This window comes from Triturus cristatus, chromosome 3_2, assembly GCF_964204655.1.
Source record: "Triturus cristatus chromosome 3_2, aTriCri1.1, whole genome shotgun sequence".
NCBI classification, from domain to species: Eukaryota; Metazoa; Chordata; class Amphibia; order Caudata; family Salamandridae; genus Triturus; species Triturus cristatus.
In genome coordinates, this window is record NC_140584.1 from 276932813 (window position 1) to 276951167 (window position 18355).

The following is an 18355-nucleotide window of genomic DNA, read 5'->3' on the forward strand; positions in this document are numbered from 1 at the left end:
GGTGTGATGCACACAACATACTTCAGCCTCAGAGGTGCAATGTGTGAACAGGTAAGGTACGCACTGGTTCACAATCCATTTTGCACCTGCCGGGAGATATCCTCAAGGAAACATCAAACCAAAACAGAATCCCCTCATTTCACAGATGAAACAGCAGAGGAGAGCGGTAGAGACCATGGTGAAAGTGAAGAGTGATGGTAGAACTCCGCCTTTGGAACCTACCAAAGTACAGACACAAATTGGTGCCAGGGAGAAAGGAGCACTGGTAAGTGACCAGGGCGGTGTGTCAAAGACCTGTCAATTGAAAAAAAATCTCACCTTGTGAGGTGGGGGCGTGGCCTTGGAGGGTGGGAGTCTCGTGCAGAGAACTACATAGAGACAAACAACTCTTGCTCAGGCTGGTGCCGATATCCTGGGGTGTTTTCACACCCCTTAATGGACAACGGCTTTCAAAAGCGTCCAACAACAAGCTGGAAATCTTCTCTTTGCAGTGATTTCCAGTTTGTTTTCCCTGCTACCATGTGATATTGGCTCCTCATCGGGTGACTGTGTGAAGGGAGCCTGTATCGTGTTACACACTGTGGCATCTTGTGAGCTGGCAGCTCTAATGTCAGAATATCTGCAACAAAAATGTCCCCGAGTTAAATATCGTGGCCTAAATTTCATTTACAGAGTTATCACTCCAGTGGGTGTAGATTTTCTGTCATTAAATCCAATGGGGTGCAAACGATATTTAGAACAAACTTTTGGTCATATGATATGTATGCCACATTTTGGTACCTTACCCTGACCTGCGCAGCTTGCTGGCAGGGACCTCATGATGGGCAAACACTGGGGAGAAGAACAAAGAAGCCCAGGAGGCAGATCCTACCTCACTGAGGCTGCCAGCTGACATGGTTCACTACCTGGATTAGCAAGGACAGTGGTTAAGCTGCCTCAAGGTTAGGTCGTAACTGCCAGGCCCTTGGCCACGAATAAGGGAGGTTTCAGGAAAATGGTACCCTGATAGAAACCACAATAGATGTACGAGGGTGGTGTCTGCACTGTTTACGCAGGTAGATGGGGGTCAGAAACATTCACTATAACTAAGCTACACTCTACCTTCTTTATTCTGCCCGTTCTGTTACGGGGACAAGCAGAAAAGGGTGGAATCAGTAGGATATTGCTTGTCAACATACCCTCCGCCATAAAAATAATGGCCTAACTATTATTTACAAAAATATTGCAACATCGGGTGTTGAGTTTCTATTATTAACCACAAAGGGGCGTTAAGACGCATTACTTTCCGAGATGATATTCAGGTGTAGATGTTCACATAGGCACCCACAAGGCAAATTAATAGAGCATGGATGGGGTCCTTTTAGCATTCAGTAAAAACCATCAGTAATGCTACAAGCATTTCAGAAAGTGTCATCTGCTAGAAAACAACTGCAGGCACATTGCACATTGCATCCAGCTGCACTTATTTCCTCGAAAAGCAATTTTATGAGGTAAGCATTTTGGGAAAAGTGCCCATTTTCTACAGCTCAACCCATGGTTCTTCCTTACTTGGCCGACTACAGCTAGAACCAACAAATAAAACAAGAACAGTGACTGTCTCAGGCCTGCCATCTGCTGGCAAAGCAATCAATGCGCATGACAGCAGCAGTGCACGTTGGCTTGTCAGAAGATTATAAAATATGGTGCCATGTGGGCACAATATTTATCCTTCAGTGGCAATTACATGTACCTAAATAACCCAATGAGGTACACACCGTCAGCGTTGACTCCACCACCCCATCTTCCAGGCAAGAACCCCCAATGCTTGGTGCCTGTCCCTCTAAACCTCCCACTATCTTGAGCCGATGTGCATCTTTCTAAAAGGCCAGGACGTAGAGGCTTTTTGCAACACCAACATGGAGTGCATTTTGCAAAGACAGAGTTAGGCTGGCCTGGTTAGGCCAAAGACTTAACAGAACCATATAGAAGAGCTGCAAACTAGGAAAATGAGTCAAGGTAAATGGTGCTTTCAAATTTGCTACCAGCTAAAAAAGCCTTTTAGAAGGCAAGGCTGTATGTCAAAGCCAGCTATAAATTCTGAAAAAGGAATCTAAAGACTGAGTGTGCGGCTCTGCCAGGCAGATCTTAAATTGACATTTGCTAAAGAGCAGAATATCGCCAGGATAGAAGCTGAGCTCCATTGTGTCGTTCACAAAGGGTTAGTTTAGAAAACGCTAGGGGTGACAATTGTAATCCTTATGGCCTGATATTCAGTTACCGGTATATGATCAATTTAAAAAATGATATTAGCAAATTAAGCCACATGTGTGTCGCTCTAAATAATTGCTGTTTTACCCTACATAAGGAAGAACCAAAAGATTGTTTTGAATCACCCATAAACAACATTAATTGTTTTGTGATGTAAATTCCTGTGATATTACAAGGGAACAAGATCCAAAGAAAGGTGTTTTCTCTTTCAATGGCTATAGTATTCAAGTGACTTGTACCACTGAAGTCCTTCCTGATCTCTTCTAAGCCTTGTGTTGTGCATCTTATTACATGAAGCATTAACACCAGATTTCAGTGTCCAGGGATTTAGCATTTTGTGTTTATGCACAATTTATCTGCAAAGAATCATAGGAACAGATGTACTAACACATTTCGACTTGTAAATTCTATAAAAGGCAGGGTTAGCAACAAGAAAATTTGCTTTTTGAATGTAGTAAACCCATTCAGCGATTACGTAAGATTGGCTTAGGAAATTATAAGTAATTCGCTATTTGAAAGGGCCGAGTTTAGGGCCTTCAAGAAAAACGGCCTGCTTTTAAGATAGAAAAAAAGGTTGCTTGATTTAAAAGCAATCACAGACAAGGTGGTCTGCTGACCCCACCAGGCAACCATCCCCGTGATGGCAGCAAATCATAGTGTGTCGCAATTTGAGACCTACCTCACTGAGATTCACGAGGTAAATTGGATTGGGACCCACTGCAATTTGATATTTTGCAAACTGACCTGTTAGTAGATAGATTGGTTCGCTAAATACTGTTGGATTTGCTCAAATGTCAGGGGAAGTAATTACAACCGCTTTTAGCGAGTCTAATGTACATACATCTGACCCATAGTTTCTTATGTCTCTCAGTCTCCTTTGCTAGTCACACCATCCTTCAGCCATGGTGTCATGCTATGTACCTGGTACTCATTCGGCCAGAAAGTGCTGATGGCCAGTTCCGCCTGGTGCCACTGCCGCCCATGGGACCCAGACACATTCCAGACAACGCTGCCCAATGGGCCACCATTGACCTTGACGTAGATGTTGAGGGCACCAGGACTGTGCCCATCCCGGCTGTACATGAAGTAGCTGAACTGCAAGCAGTGGGTGTCATTCTCACTGAGGGTCTGGAAGAGGATGTGCGCCCGCTGGCCCGGTGCATGCTGGGAAGAGTTCACCATCAGGTAGGAACCTAAACAAGGCAGGAGGGAGAGGAAAAAGCAAAGGTCATTACTCCTGTACGAGACTTAAGTACACAGCATGCACTGTAATCTGAATCAACAGCAAGAGAATAGGATTCTGTGCAACCGAGATTTGTGAAAGTCAAAAACTTGCATAATTGTGGACATTCACATAATGTCAAGGGACACCATGCCTTGACTCGCCAACATCCTTCCCCTTGCATGGGATGCACATCTCTAGAGTACTAGTCTTTACTGGGCAATATTTCATAGGAATACATTTATTTACAAGTGCAGGGCATCCTTTTGTGAATGCCATGCACATGTAAGAATTAGAACCTATACTCCACCCACAAAGACTACTGTACAAAAGATCCTGAAAACCAACAGGAGCCAGCTCCTCACTATGATCGTTTTGGACTCAACTAAAGAACCAGCCATTTTTAAGAGGATGGAACATGGAGGCAGATCGCTGGGAGTTCAAGGGCCAAACTCTAGAACACCCTTAGAACCAACTGGAGGGTTGATGCCAACCACATTAAGTTCAGGGAATTCTTGGGCATTTCAAGTTACTTTCAGGTGAACGTAACACAGCCCAGGGCTCTTCCTAGAACAGGGGTCTTCAATCTAGGGGGGTGGGGTTGCCCCAGGAGGCCCTCAAGTGATGGGGAGGGTGGGGGGTGGTCAGTCTCGGCCCAAAAGAAACATTATGCTGATAACAGTGCTTTGTTTTAGGCAGAAAACAATGAGTGGCAGTAAGCTGCTCTGCAATGGGCCATCAGTAGCATATTTTTCATTTATATCCTAGCTGGGAGTATGTGTCAAAAGGAGAGGGACTGTAAATACTCTTCAAAACACCCAGCCCCATTTCTAATAATCACAAAGTGGATACTTTCACTCATTAGTAAGGCCTGACCAGCCTAGTGTGTAACAGAACTTAACTGCTATGTTTAAGTAAGTCGAGACATATTTAAACATTGCCAATTTAATAGAATAATTGTGAAAAACTCTGAGGGGTCGGCCCCGATTATTTGTTTTTTCCCACGGGGGTGGAGCCATTAAAAAGTTTGAAGATCACTGTCCTGGAAGAATGTAGGACTCTGCTACTACGCTGATGTGGAAGTAGATTTAGGAATGAAAATTACATTGTGAATCAGGTCCTACATTTTCACGTGAAACTATCAAATCCACTGAATCAGCGGGTCAGACTAACACTTGCTCTGTGACTGAATACAGCCTTCACCGATGCTTCATGAGAGCTCGAGCTGCACGAGAAGGGTCAAAGCAGCAGAGCTTGGCATGGAAGGCGACTTCAGGAAGAATATTCCAGTACCCTCTTACATACATGCTGCTGGACAGGTTTTTGTCTCAATAGCTAGGGATGGAAGGGGGAGTGTGACACTGGTCAATATTAACCACACATGTTCATGAGAGATTAATGGTCCGGCACAACCAAGGTGGAGAGAGGAGGGGCGATGAAAATAGAACAAAGAGAGATACGAGAAGTGACAGAGAGAAACGAGGTGGGAAACCTGGATAAGATTGAGACAGAGAGGCAGACGGTGCTAGAGGTGACAGTGTAATGGGAAGGAGATTATTGCAATGAGGGGACGGAGCGAACGTAGAATTCAAGTTGAAGGATGGGTAATAAAAAAGAAGAAAATAGTGAAAGGGAGACAGTAAAAGACAAAGAAATGTTAAACGAGAGCTGACAAGACCAAAAAGAAAGAAAAAGGCATAAGAGAGATAGGAACAACCTTATAAAGAAAAAAAATGAAAAAGTAGAAAAATAAGTAAAGAATATAAAAAGTAAGGAGTGACAAGAGGAAAATAACGAACAAAGTCTGAAAGGGATGGGGAAGAGGAGAGAGAGAGAGAGAGGGAAGGAAAAGATGAAAGAAAGACAGAAGGAAAGGTGGTTCAGAGCTCTGACGTTTTCAGGTTCCTTACGTGTGTAGCTCAATCCATCCAGGATTTTATTTTGCATTTTGGAACTAGTAGTTTGTAATGGAATAATCAGGATTACGTGCCAAAATGCAAAGTTAAAACTGTACTGGAAGAGTTAATCGCGTATGGAGCTGGGAAAACAGAGCTCTGGAGATGGGAATTGGTATTGCAAGGAAAGAAGAGAGGTGGTGGGAATGAAGGAAAGTGAGAGGGAGGAGGAAAACAACGACGGAAGGATGCGCGAGAAAGGGAAGAAAGGAAGAAGAGGTGGTGAGAAAAAAAGGCAGGATTTTTTTCAGGAGAGAAATGGTTAAAATGGTAGACAGACGACGATATGGAGAAAGGTGGAAGGGAGGCAGATAAGAACGATGGGAGGGAGGAGAGGACTCAGAGGAGGGATAAAAGGTGGAACGGAGAGTGGGAGAGAGGGGATAAGGTGGAAGGAAGGAGGGAAGGAAGGAAGGGAGGGATAGCAAGGAAGAAGAGGGGGGGGAGGGAGGAAGAAGGAATGCCAGGCAGGGGGAGGGAGAAAGTGGGCTAGAAAGGGAGGGAGGGATCAGAAGAAAGGAAGTGTTGAATGAAGGAATAAAGGGTGGCAGGCGTAAAGGAACTAAGGGCCAGATGTACGATCATTAGGTTTAGCGAGTTGCAAATTGCGCTGAATTGTGACTCGCTAAACTTAATGTACAACAGTGTCTCAGACACTGTGATTCCCAATCGGGTCGCAGATCGCATGCCTCATGAATATTAATGAGGCTGTCACAATTTGCGCCACCATTGGGAATGCTAGCACTCCCAGGGATGGTGGCCTGCTGGGGTCAACAGACCACCATGTCTGTGACTGCTTTTAAATAAAGCAGTTTTTTTTTTTAAGCAGCCCAGGATGCACTTAAAAAACAAAAATGAAACTTTTCAGTTTCATTTTTTAAGGGCAGGCAGTGGACCACTGCCTGCTCTTAAAAAATACTTACGCACACACTCACAAAATAGCATTTGTTCATGCCTGGAATCTTTTTTGCGGCCGCAAATGGGCCGATCTCCCGTTTGCGTCCGCAAAAAAGGGTTGTACATCTGGCCCTAAATGGAGCGGGTGGAGTGAGTGACGGAAGGGAATGGAGAAAAAATCAGAAATTAAAAAAAACATGTGAAATAGGAACAAGTAGGCAAGGAACGTGCACTGGTCGTGTGAAAGTGGCGAAAAAGAAAAGATTCTTTTCAGCTGGCTTTGCCATAGTTCCTGGGCAGCAAATCTCATTTCCTGAAAGTAGTTATGGCGAAAACAAAGAGCCATCCGTGAGTGATAATGAAAAGGCAGTGGCAGGCTGCCAGCAACACCCTCACTACAAGGCCTGGCTGTGGCTGGTAGTGCAGAGGGCCGGGCACTGCCTCCATGTCCACCGGCGGCTGCACCCATGGCCAGCTCATCTCTCCAGCACAGTATGCAGCGGGAGAGCTTTTGTTTATACAGTAGTTTAGCCGCCAATAGCCCTAAGTCATGAACGATATGGTTCGCCCAGGGTCTGATTGGGATCGCAGTTTGGCCCAGGCAGCCGTCAAAAAGTGGCCCACATTCCCCGATCGTGCCCTTTCATGAAACATTTGGTTAGTCCCATTCGACTAATTTTTAGAAAAATCTTTGGAAACATTAACATTTTAAAGCCAACTGAACCAGTAAGATTGCTAAAAATTAAAAGCACTGCATTTTGGCCAGGCAAGCGAGGTGAAATAAAATGGTTGAACAGCACAATACTTGATCTGGCTAGGGTTGCCACCTGGCTGACTTTTTTCTTTTTCAAGACCGGTATTTTAATATCCTGGCCGTTACTGAAATGAAGGAAATTACCCAAAGTTGGTCTTTTTTCCTCTGATCAATATGTATTTTAAACAGTCAACATGAGGTGAAAGCATTTTTAAATATGTTCTAAAGCTGCTTTATTCATCCGTGACTAATAGTTAAACAAAAAAAAGACAGAAAAGCCATGTTAAAAAAAAATGAATATGAATGTTTTTATATATAGAGTGCTCTTTTATTATCAGCCTGCGGCCTTTGCAGAATCTTAAAACATCAATAAATTGCCATTTTTAAATTCCTTTTTTGTAGTTTTATATAGGTTCAACTAGACGCAAGGATATTTGAGTGATTCACACCAGTAACAGTTACACCACACAAGATCAAATTCATTTTTACTTTATGCCTTGGGAGATTAAGTGATTTGTCCAGAATCATAACATGTTGAGCAGACGCAAGGACTGGAGTCTGGTTTCCTAGTTACAAAGTCTGCAGGTTTGGCGGTAACACCACATCCGCTCTAGCTTAATATAGGCTTAATAAAGTTAGCCCCATATTGAGACCACTGCAAAGGCTCACACCCTCCAGAAAGGCCTGAAAGACATTAGGGCCGAGGTGACAACAACGCCTGGCCCCAGCAAGGCTAGGCTGCTTCTCTTACTTCGAAAAGAACTATTCATGGACAGAATGCAGAACAATGTCATATATTCACCCCAGTACAGAGATCTGGGCCTAAATCCATCGTTTTTTTGCTCACCATGCCATTACAGTTTGGACCCAGCCATATGCAAATCAGTCTTGACCCTGTGCCTCATGGGAACAGTCCAGCCCGAACTGCCAGGCCAGGTCCTCCCTGGACTGGAAACAAGCATCCTAGGACCGGTTTCGGGGTTTCACATCTCTTCAGCCAGGATAGCTTGATTCCAGTGGCATGGAGAGCACGGGACTCACGTCTGAGCATACCTATGTGGGAAGGGTATGCCCAGACGTGGGTCCTGTGCTCACTACGCCACTGGAGTCAAGCTATCCTGCCTGAAGAGGGGTGAAACCCCGAAACCGGTCCTAGGATGCTTGATTCCGGTCCAGGGAAGACATGGCTTGGCAGTTCGGGCTGGACTGTTCCCATGAGGCACAGGGTCAAGACCGGTTTGCATATGACCATGTCTGAACTGGGGTGGCGTGGTGAGCAAAATAACAATGGATTAAACCCAGATCTGTGACTGGAGGGAATGTTTTGCCATTGTGCAACATTCCGTCTATCTTGTGTGTTTTGCTTCTCTAACTTCACCCTCTCACCAGCCCTCCATAGCAATGGGTCAAGAAAAAGCACAAGCTACTGCTGCTCTGGGGATGGAAGGGGTGGGCTAAAGTGTAGATGGATCATGGCCAAGAAATCATTTGGCCCCCACAGCGAGGCCCCTGCATACTCCCACTCTTACCCACCCACCACAGCCTGAAGAGTGATGGCCTAGCAGACAAAAAATGAAGCAGGGGCCCTTTAAAAAAAAAAAAATACTTCTCACAGGTTACCCGTAGGAACCCAACCGACCCAATGCCCGACTGCTCACCTTTCCAATCGGACCCTACTTCCACCAGTCCTGGCTTTTCCACAAACCACATTGCATTCAGGTACATGAATTATGGATAAAGCAGGAAAAAGTCCCAGAATGCTTCCACATAGCATGCTGCTTCATGGCAGCTATGTGGAAGCAAAATGCATTTGAACTTCTCAAAGAAAAGGACGGTGAGCTGCACCTCATGTAACTCATAGTGAAGCCGTGTGGCTCCACGCCTCATAGGACATATTCAGTGACGTTTAGTAAATGGGTTTCACATTTTCCAATATAGGGTCTGCAAGTCCTTGAATTTCAAGTTGTTGGCCGTCCAGCCCATGCTGGCTGAAGGTTGCAGATGTACGACTTGGAAGCAGGTGAAAGCCTTAGAGCATGTCCCCCCCCCAACCCCCCCCCCCCCCACATAAAAATGTGTCAGTCTTTCGGAGAAATAGAGTTTTCATGGTAATATGAAAGATTTTTCTTTTACCACAAAGAAATATTAAATGTTAAATATAATTTGTGTTCAACATGTAGACTCGACCTATTAGTAATTCCTGAATCCAATACAGAACATATCCGAGCAGCTATTCACAAATATGTAGTGTTCTTTAGTAGCATTAATAGCTTCATGTGTTGTAAATAAAACAAAAGAGAACTTGATGTAGAAAAAGACAGCAGCACAAGAATATCACAAGAAATTGGATGCACGTGATGGCTACTGGATCAGTTTCAAATGTTGTATATTCCATTCCAGAGGTTATGATGGTTTCTTGTGTCAATATTCATTGAATACAGCAGCTGGATTCCACAGCCAACACGTTTCATCCCCTTGAAGGTGCACAGGCCTAGGGTTTATTAAGGCTCCAAGGGGGGGACAGTAGGATTAAGACCGATTTGCACGTAGCTAGGTCCAAAATGAGGTGGCATGGGGTTGCAAAATGATGGACTGGGATACGGCCAGAGTAATTACCAGTGGCTGATATTAATTAATGCATTCCATCCATCACTTTTTTTTTGTAAAATTCTTGATGGCACAAAACGCAGCCAAACCTATACAGGTGTCTTAAATACAGCAGCACGTCAGTTACTGCATATCATTTAATTTCTTTAAAGCAAAAAAAAGTGTAGTTCACAATTAATCATCTTTTTGCATACACATTAAATCCATCACTGTCAAGATACGGCAACAAAAACTGAGTCCGATGTTTGGTTTTGCCGGCACAGTGCTGCACTGTGCTTGCAAATTCACTTGAATTAAAAAATAAAGGGGCATATCATCAAGCCCCGGAGATAAAATTATCGCCGCATTAGCGTCCATTTTTGGAGGGAAAGCGGAAATAATTTTACCGCCTAATCAGCAAGGTCACGCTATCGCTTGCATTATCAACCTTTCCCCCAACGCCCATCTTTGCATCTCTAATGAGATGCAAAGTGGGTGTTCCTGCCCTGACATAACGGGAGAAATGTCGCTAAGCAACATTTCTCCAATTATCAATGGGCACGCTAACCTGCAGAGCGACAAGCAAAGTAGCGATAACCTCTGCTATTGCTACTTTCCTTACGCCTGCTTCAAAACTGACTTAGCCATGATATCCTATGTAAGGTGGATATCATGGCTAAGTATGCCTTGCCCTATCAGCAAGCTTTCGCCAAACCTTGTGCGATTATCACTGTATTTCCAGCGATAATCGCACAATTGGCAGCTTGCGCTCTGAATTTTATCGCTTTGGAGATAAGCGTTGCTGATAGCACGCTATCTCCGCAATAAAATTCTGAGTTGGCCGGCGATAATTATCCTCGCGCTAAGAGCGCTGAGCGATAATTATCGCATGGCCTTGATGATATGCCCCTAAAACTTGTAAAAGTGGCTTAGAGCCCACCCATTACTTACTTTTACTTACCCTCCTCCCCAATGTAGCTCCACCCCCAATTCCCACATTGTTTTTTTTAAATGTTGCACAGCAGTACTGTCGGCTGTTGAACATGCTTTAAGGGGGGGGGGGGTAACGATATGATGCAGTTCGTGTTAGCTGCATCATAGGGATTTTTTTCTTTTTTTTAAGCCATGTTGCACATCAGCTCGCACTTATGTGCAACATGTAAAAAAACATTGACAAAGTCCGAAAAAAAAAGCATTGGCGAAACCTATTGGTTTTGCCAGTGCTTGTTACTTTTTATCTCTTTCTAGCTCTACAATGGTTTTGTAAATGTCCATGAGGTTCCATATGCTTGAGGCAAAGGCCAGGGAGCAATCTATTGCCCCAGGCTTTCGACGGCACAGGGGATGACGACCCTGGGTGTGAGCTGCTTTCCACTGGCAATGGTCAGGTTGGCGCAAGGGCTAACGCTCTGTGAATGTTCTTGTTGCCACCACAATTGGCGCGTATCCAGTCCGAGTACCAGGACGCATTCTCACCGTCACCAGCATTTACTGGCATCAGACGGGGGCAAACGTCACATTGTTCCCTAGGCCCTGCTCTCACAGGGGCCCAACACTATGGGCAAAGCAGGCAGAAAGTCGCAGGAGCAGCATGTTTCCCAGCACGGGTCACTGGTAATTCTTGTCCGCACACGTTGCAACTAAGCTGTGCTCACTGCTGACTGGATGCGCGCGCTCATGGGCCCTGAGCCCGCATGCCGCGCGCTCAACGCCTCTCTCTCAGCCTCAGGTGGGAGTGATAGTGATGATTCGGTGGGTCCCATAATTCTCTGCAGCGGGACCAAGTTTGTTCCATTTGTGACAGGATTCCTGTCTGCAGGAACTGAACAGAGACTGAGTAACCAAGACAACCTCAGACGAGACCTCCGGCCCTTTAAGTGTCACCGATCTCCGCTTCCCAGCAGAGTGGTCGCTCCCCCTGTGACTGTGGTATCGTACTTGATATTTGACAAGTAATCCTCCTCCCCCCCCTTAGCGCCTGAGACCCTCTGGGTATGTAGTGCGCTATATAAATTCTCTGACTTGACTTGACTTGACTGATGGTCCCTAAGCCTTATGTACACATTTTATTTTAAAAAGGGGTGTATTCTGTAAAGTTTTGAATTGTTTCACTTCAGCATATTAGAGGATATCATCGCACTGAACGCCCTTTAATACAACTGATAGTAAACCACCCCCTTGTGCGGTGAGGGATTATATTTTAATTTTTTATTGGTGACTAAAGATGCAGGTCGGTTATTGTATGCTTCTTATACAAGCTTTTAATGTTGTTAATGAAGGAGCAACATTATGGTCTATTAAACCATATATGTGAGAGGGTTTTGTACACTGCACATCCTTAACTTAATTACTTTCATGTGCTATCAGATGTGATAAGCATCGAAAAGGAGGCAAGGTGAACATAACTACTGCCCAGGGTCACACAGTTTTGTGAAGTTGGGATTGAAACCAGATTCTTTGGGGCAGGGCCTCCCAACTCGTTTTTTCCCCGGCCCCCACCTAAGCTTCTCGCTGGCCGGCCAGATCGGCTGATAATTGACCTACGTTGGCCCTTTTCCACGTCACCTTAGACATGAGCTGGTGAGCTTGGGGCCCAGTGACTGCAGCCCACTCCCCGTTAACGAGGAGCGCTCGACGATGGTTGTGCTCCGGGCTCCCAGCCGGGGTCCCCCGGCGCTGACACGCGATGCTGATATTCCATTCTCTGTTTCCCGGGCCGCAGACGAGCCGCTCACTTCCATATTCTGTAATTTTCAACCCTAGGAGCTGTTCTTATTCTTTATCGCAGCAATCACGCCCCCCGCTGCTCCCCGGCACTGATGGAGCAGACGGGCCTGAGACAAGCGAAGCTCCGCGCTGCTCCCTCCATGAGCACCGCCGCTGTCAGAACCGGGGGCCCAGAGCGCCTGGACCGGGGGAAGGTGGACCCGGAGCTGGCGGCGCCGCCAGAACCGAAGGCCCCGAGCGCCTGGACCGGGGGAACGTGGACCCGGAGCACCACCGCTGTCAGAACCGAAGTCCCAGAGAGCCTGGACCGGGGGAAGGTGGACCCGGAGCTGGCGGCGCCGCCAGAACCGAAGGCCCCGAGCGCCTGGACCGGGGGAACGTGGACCCGGAGCACCACCGCTGTCAGAACTGAAGTCCCAGAGAGCCTGGACCGGGGGAAGGTGAACCCGGAGCTGGCGGCGCCGCCAGAACCGGAGGCCCCGAGCGCCTTGGCCGGGGGAAGGTGGACCCAGAGCTGGCGGCGCCGCCGAAACACCTCTATCCGGACTTCGAGCATCCAACTAGAAACACCGGGCCGCCGAAGAGCACCAGCCGCATAGTGCCGAAAACGATATATAACGATACAATCCATGACTGCACCGCCGAGGTAGCCCTGTAATATAACTACAAAAACACGGAGACGCCGAAGAATCTCTACACCCAACGCCGGCAGCCTACTGCCAAGAATCTCCATGGAAATGTACAACCTCACTGCGCCCACTGTGATCTCCAGCGTCCTACCACTAACCTGCACTGTATGGCTCACCCTCGACATCTGTCACTGTGCGACTCACACACAACTGTCACTCTCCTTCAGCATCTGTCAGTGTATCACCCACCTTTGAGCTTCTATCAGTGTATTTATCACTCACCTTCAGCTCCTATCAGTGTCACACAGCTACATCATCTATGAGTGTATCACTCACATTCAGCTTCTGTCAGTGTATCACTCACATTCAGCATCTATTAGTGTATCACTCACCTTCAGCTTCTATCAGTGTATCACTCACCTTCAGCTTCTATCAGTGTATCACTCACCTTCAGCATCTATCAGTGTATCACTCACCTTCAGCATCTATCAGTGTATCACTCACCTTCAGCTTCTATCAGTGTATCACTCACCTTCAGGTTCTATCAGTGTATCACTCACCTTCAGCTTCTATCAGTGTATCACTCAAATTCAGCATCTGTCAGTGTATCACTCACATTCAGCATCTATCAGAGTATCACTCACCTTCAGCTTCTATCAGTGTATCACTCACATTCAGCATCTATCAGGGTATCACTCACATTCAGCATCTATCAGGGTATCACTCACATTCAGCTGCTGTCAGTGTATCACTCACATTCAGCATCTATCAGTGTATCACTCACATTCAGCATCTATCAGTGTATCACTCACCTTCAGCATCTACGTGTCACTCCCCTTCAGCATCTGTGAGTGTATCACTCTCCTTCAGCATCTATCAGGGTATCACTCACATTCAGCTTCTGTCAGTGTATCACTCACATTCAGCATCTATCAGTGTATCACTCACCTTCAGCATCTACGTGTCACTCCCCTTCAGCATCTGTGAGTGTATCACTCTCCTTCAGCATCTGCGAGTGTATCACTCAACTTTGAGCTTCTATCAGTGTATTTATCACTCACCTTCAGCTTATATCAGTCACACAGCTACAGCATCTATCAGTGTATCACTCACCTTCAGCTTCTATCAGTGTATCACTCACCTTCAGCTTCTATCAGTGTATCACTCACCTTCAGCATCTATCAGTGTATCACTCACCTTCAGCATCTATCAGTGTATCACTCACCTTCAGCATCTATCAGTGTATCACTCACATTCAGCATCTATCAGAGTATCACTCACCTTCAGCTTCTGTCAGTGTATCACTCACATTCAGCATCTGTCAGTGTATCACTCACCTTCAGCAATTATCAGTGTATCACTCACATTCAGCTTCTGTCAGTGTATCACTCACATTCAGCATCTATCAGTGTATCACTCACATTCAGCTTCTGTCAGTGTACCACTCACATTCAGCTTCTGTCAGTGTATCACTCACATTCAGCTTCTGTCAGTGTATCACTCACATTCAGCATCTACGAGTGTATCACCCACCTTCAGCTTCTATCAGTGTCACACAGCTACAGCATCTATCAGTGTATCACTCACCTTCAGCTTCTATCAGTGTATCACTCACATTCAGCTTCTATCAGTGTATCACTCACCTTCAGCATCTATCAGTGTATCACTCACCTTCAGCATTTATTAGTGTATCACTCACATTCAGCATTTATCAGTGTATCACTCACATTCAGCTTCTGTCAGTGTATCAATCACATTCAGCTTCTGTCAGTGTATCACTCACATTCAGCATCTATCAGTGTATCACTCACATTCAGCATCTATCAGTGTATCACTCACATTCAGCTTCTGTCAGTGTATCACTCACATTCAGCATCTGTCAGTGTATCACTCACATTCAGCTTCTGTCAGTGTATCACTCACATTCAGCATCTATCAGTGTATCACTCACATTCAGCTTCTGTCAGTGTATCACTCACATTCAGCTTCTGTCAGTGTATCACTCACATTCAGCTTCTGTCAGTGTATCACTCACATTCAGCATCTACGAGTGTATCACCCACCTTCAGCTTCTATCAGTGTCACACAGCTACAGCATCTATCAGTGTATCACTCACCTTCAGCTTCTATCAGTGTATCACTCACATTCAGCTTCTATCAGTGTATCACTCACCTTCAGCATCTATCAGTGTATCACTCACCTTCAGCATTTATTAGTGTATCACTCTCATTCAGCATTTATCAGTGTATCACTCACATTCAGCTTCTGTCAGTGTATCAATCACATTCAGCTTCTGTCAGTGTATCACTCACATTCAGCATCTATCAGTGTATCACTCACATTCAGCATCTATCAGTGTATCACTCACATTCAGCTTCTGTCAGTGTATCACTCACATTCAGCATCTGTCAGTGTATCACTCACCTTCAGCATTTATCAGTGTATCACTCACATTCAGCATCTATCAGTGTATCACTCACATTCAGCTTCTGTCAGTGTATCACTCACATTCAGCATCTATCAGTGTATCACTCACCTTCAGCATCTGTGAGTGTATCACTCACATTCAGCTTCTGTCAGTGTATCACTCACATTCAGCATCTATCAGTGTATCACTCACCTTCAGCATCTACGTGTCACTCCCCTTCAGCATCTGTGAGTGTATCACTCTCCTTCAGCATCTACGAGTGTATCACCCACCTTTGAGCTTTTATCAGTGTATGTATCACTCACCTTCAGCTTCTATCAGTGTCACACAGCTACAGCATCTATCAGTGTATCACTCACCTTCAGCTTCTATCAGTGTATCACTCACCTTCAGCTTCTATCAGTGTATCACTCACCTTCAGCATCTATCAGTGTATCACTCACCTTCAGCTTCTATCAGTGTATCACTCACCTTCAGCATCTATCAGTGTATCACTCACCTTCAGCATCTATCAGTGTATCACTCAACTTCAGCTTCTATCAGTGTATCACTCACCTTCAGCTTCTATCAGTGTATCACTCACCTTCAGCATCTATCAGTGTATCACTCACCTTCAGCATATATCAGTGTATCACTCACATTCAGCATCTGTCAGTGTATCACTCACCTTCAGCTTCTGTCAGTGTATCACTCACCTTCAGCATCTATCAGTGTATCACTCACATTCAGCATCTGTCAGTGTATCACTCACCTTCAGCTTCTATCAGTGTATCACTCACATTCAGCATCTATCAGTGTATCACTCACATTCAGCATCTGTCAGTGTATCACTCACCTTCAGCATCTGTCAGTGTATCACTCACATTTAGCATCTATCAATGTATCATCACTCACCTTCAGGATCTTACTTGGCTTTCTGCCATAAACAATGACCTGCCGAGGACTCCGTATACCGTCCTCCAGCATCAACCCATCACTGCACTCCCTGACTAGAATCCTAGTATAACCCTTTATTGTGCCGCCGAAGCATCTAAATCCTCCTAATCTCCTACACCCAACTACAACATCACCCCATGCTGCCTGACACTCACCAGCATCTTACCCTAAAGTGAATGATATCAAAACTCCTCAGAAAGCCCTCCCCTGGCTCTCCGCAGCATCGGAATTCAGTTCATTTATAGAGCTTTCTGTAACCGGGTCACGGTTCCCTTCACAAGAGGGTCTCTTGTTAGCAATCAACCAATTTGTATCTCATTTGTCAACAAATGTTCCAAAACATGAGGACTGACTGGGTCCTGGTTGCACCAGGATCAAAGCCATAGCTCAGGCTCGAGAGCCCATTCGCACTCACTCATCTTCAGAATGAAGACAAAACCAGATATTTAACAGGAAGTTTTTGAGCAGCATAGTCTGATTCACAGGTTGCGACCCTCATCGGTAAGGGTGTACCCATAGTAGTGCCTCATATTATCCTCATGCGGCACTGCTTGTCTGGGGCGACTCAGCTCAACGTGCACCAGACATTGTGTCTAATTTCGAGAGAGGTACTGAGTTTGCAACTCTGCACTGTGTATGACCGGAACTGTCTGGTGCGACTCGTACCAACGCACACCAGATGTTGTGCCTCATTTCCAGGAAGGTGCGGCAGAGCAGATTCATGTTTCGGGGTGCCCAGATTGCCTGGGCGCTACTTTGATCGGCTTGTGTCTGACAGGGTGCCTCCTTCTCCCGAGAGGCTTTCTTGCTTCATCCCCCATTCATCGGAATCCCTTTACTGAACGACTATTGCCGTCAGCCTGCTTCTGCTCTGCATACCATAGGTTAACTTCTCAAATAGTTGCCAAACCTCCATTTGCCGACTGCTGCCTAATTAGCCCTGCTGCCTACCCCACTTTCTTCCTTGGGACCCTCACGAAGTATGACTCCGGCCACAACTGGCCTAATATCAAGGGGAAGGTTTTCTTTATCTCCAGCCCAGGAGTGTAAGGTAGTTGGGGTTAGCTGAAGTGTGGAGGAGGGCTTGGGGCATTATCACTGGACTGCCGGATGTCAGTTGCACCGCATTACAGTGCTGTGTGCCTGTGTGTGTGAGTGCTCTCTATACGGACCTGCCTGATATCTTTGGCACTGCATTTTGGTGCTGATTGAGTGTGTGAGAGTGCCAACATGTGTTAAATTACACTGCAAAGCGGTGTTGATTTACATATTGATTCCTTGCTAAAAGAATATTATGTTTGACATTGGTTTTTACCCGTGCAACCTTGGTCCATGATGCTAATCAAAAGTGTTGTAATTATCAGTATGTGCACATTTCTGATACTGTTGTGATCTGGGGTGCACCCTATAACTGTGTGGTATTGAATTAGAATAATTGCCAGGTTGGGCCTCATTCTGCCAATGTTTCACACCACAAAAGGTTGCTGGAGGGGGTTAATATAGGATCTTTTCCCAGTGTGCGTTTTACTGATGTCATTTTAACATGGATGGGGCAAGTAATGATAGTGAAATTTCCGAATGTGATTTGTGCCCAGAAATACATGATGCACATATTGGTTTAGATAATATGTGTACTGAATACAAACTTTGTTTACATGCACCACCTGTGAAGACTTTTGTGATGCTCAGTGCATTTGTGTGAGAGTGTTCTGACAATGCTTCACACATTGCCTCTGTGATAAGTCTGACTGCTCAGTGCCAAGCTACCCAAGGGTAAGCGCAGGTTATATGTTGAGTGTAATCACCCACCACTGATGGGAGTGGTAGGTCCTCGCCTCAGCCAGCCAGAAGATCCCAACAGTACCCGAGACTCACACACGCTAAGTTTACCTACCATGATTACCTCCGTGCAGGTTTGACACAAGTAATAAAAGCTTAGTCAAATTTACAATGCTTCTACAAGAGTAATACAT

The 18355-nt window shown here is 45.6% G+C and overlaps 1 protein-coding gene across 2 annotated transcripts in view; it reads right to left on the minus strand.

Annotated features, from left to right (window-relative positions):
* The window catches only part of PTPRU (protein tyrosine phosphatase receptor type U), an 849745-nt gene that overhangs the window by 440209 nt on the left and 391181 nt on the right, over window positions 1-18355 (minus strand). For both annotated transcript variants that reach the window (XM_085647595.1, XM_085647594.1), the window contains exon 3: window positions 3169-3440. In XM_085647595.1, coding sequence (XP_085503721.1) covers window positions 3169-3440 — 272 coding nt within the window. The remainder of the gene's footprint in view (window positions 1-3168; window positions 3441-18355) is intronic.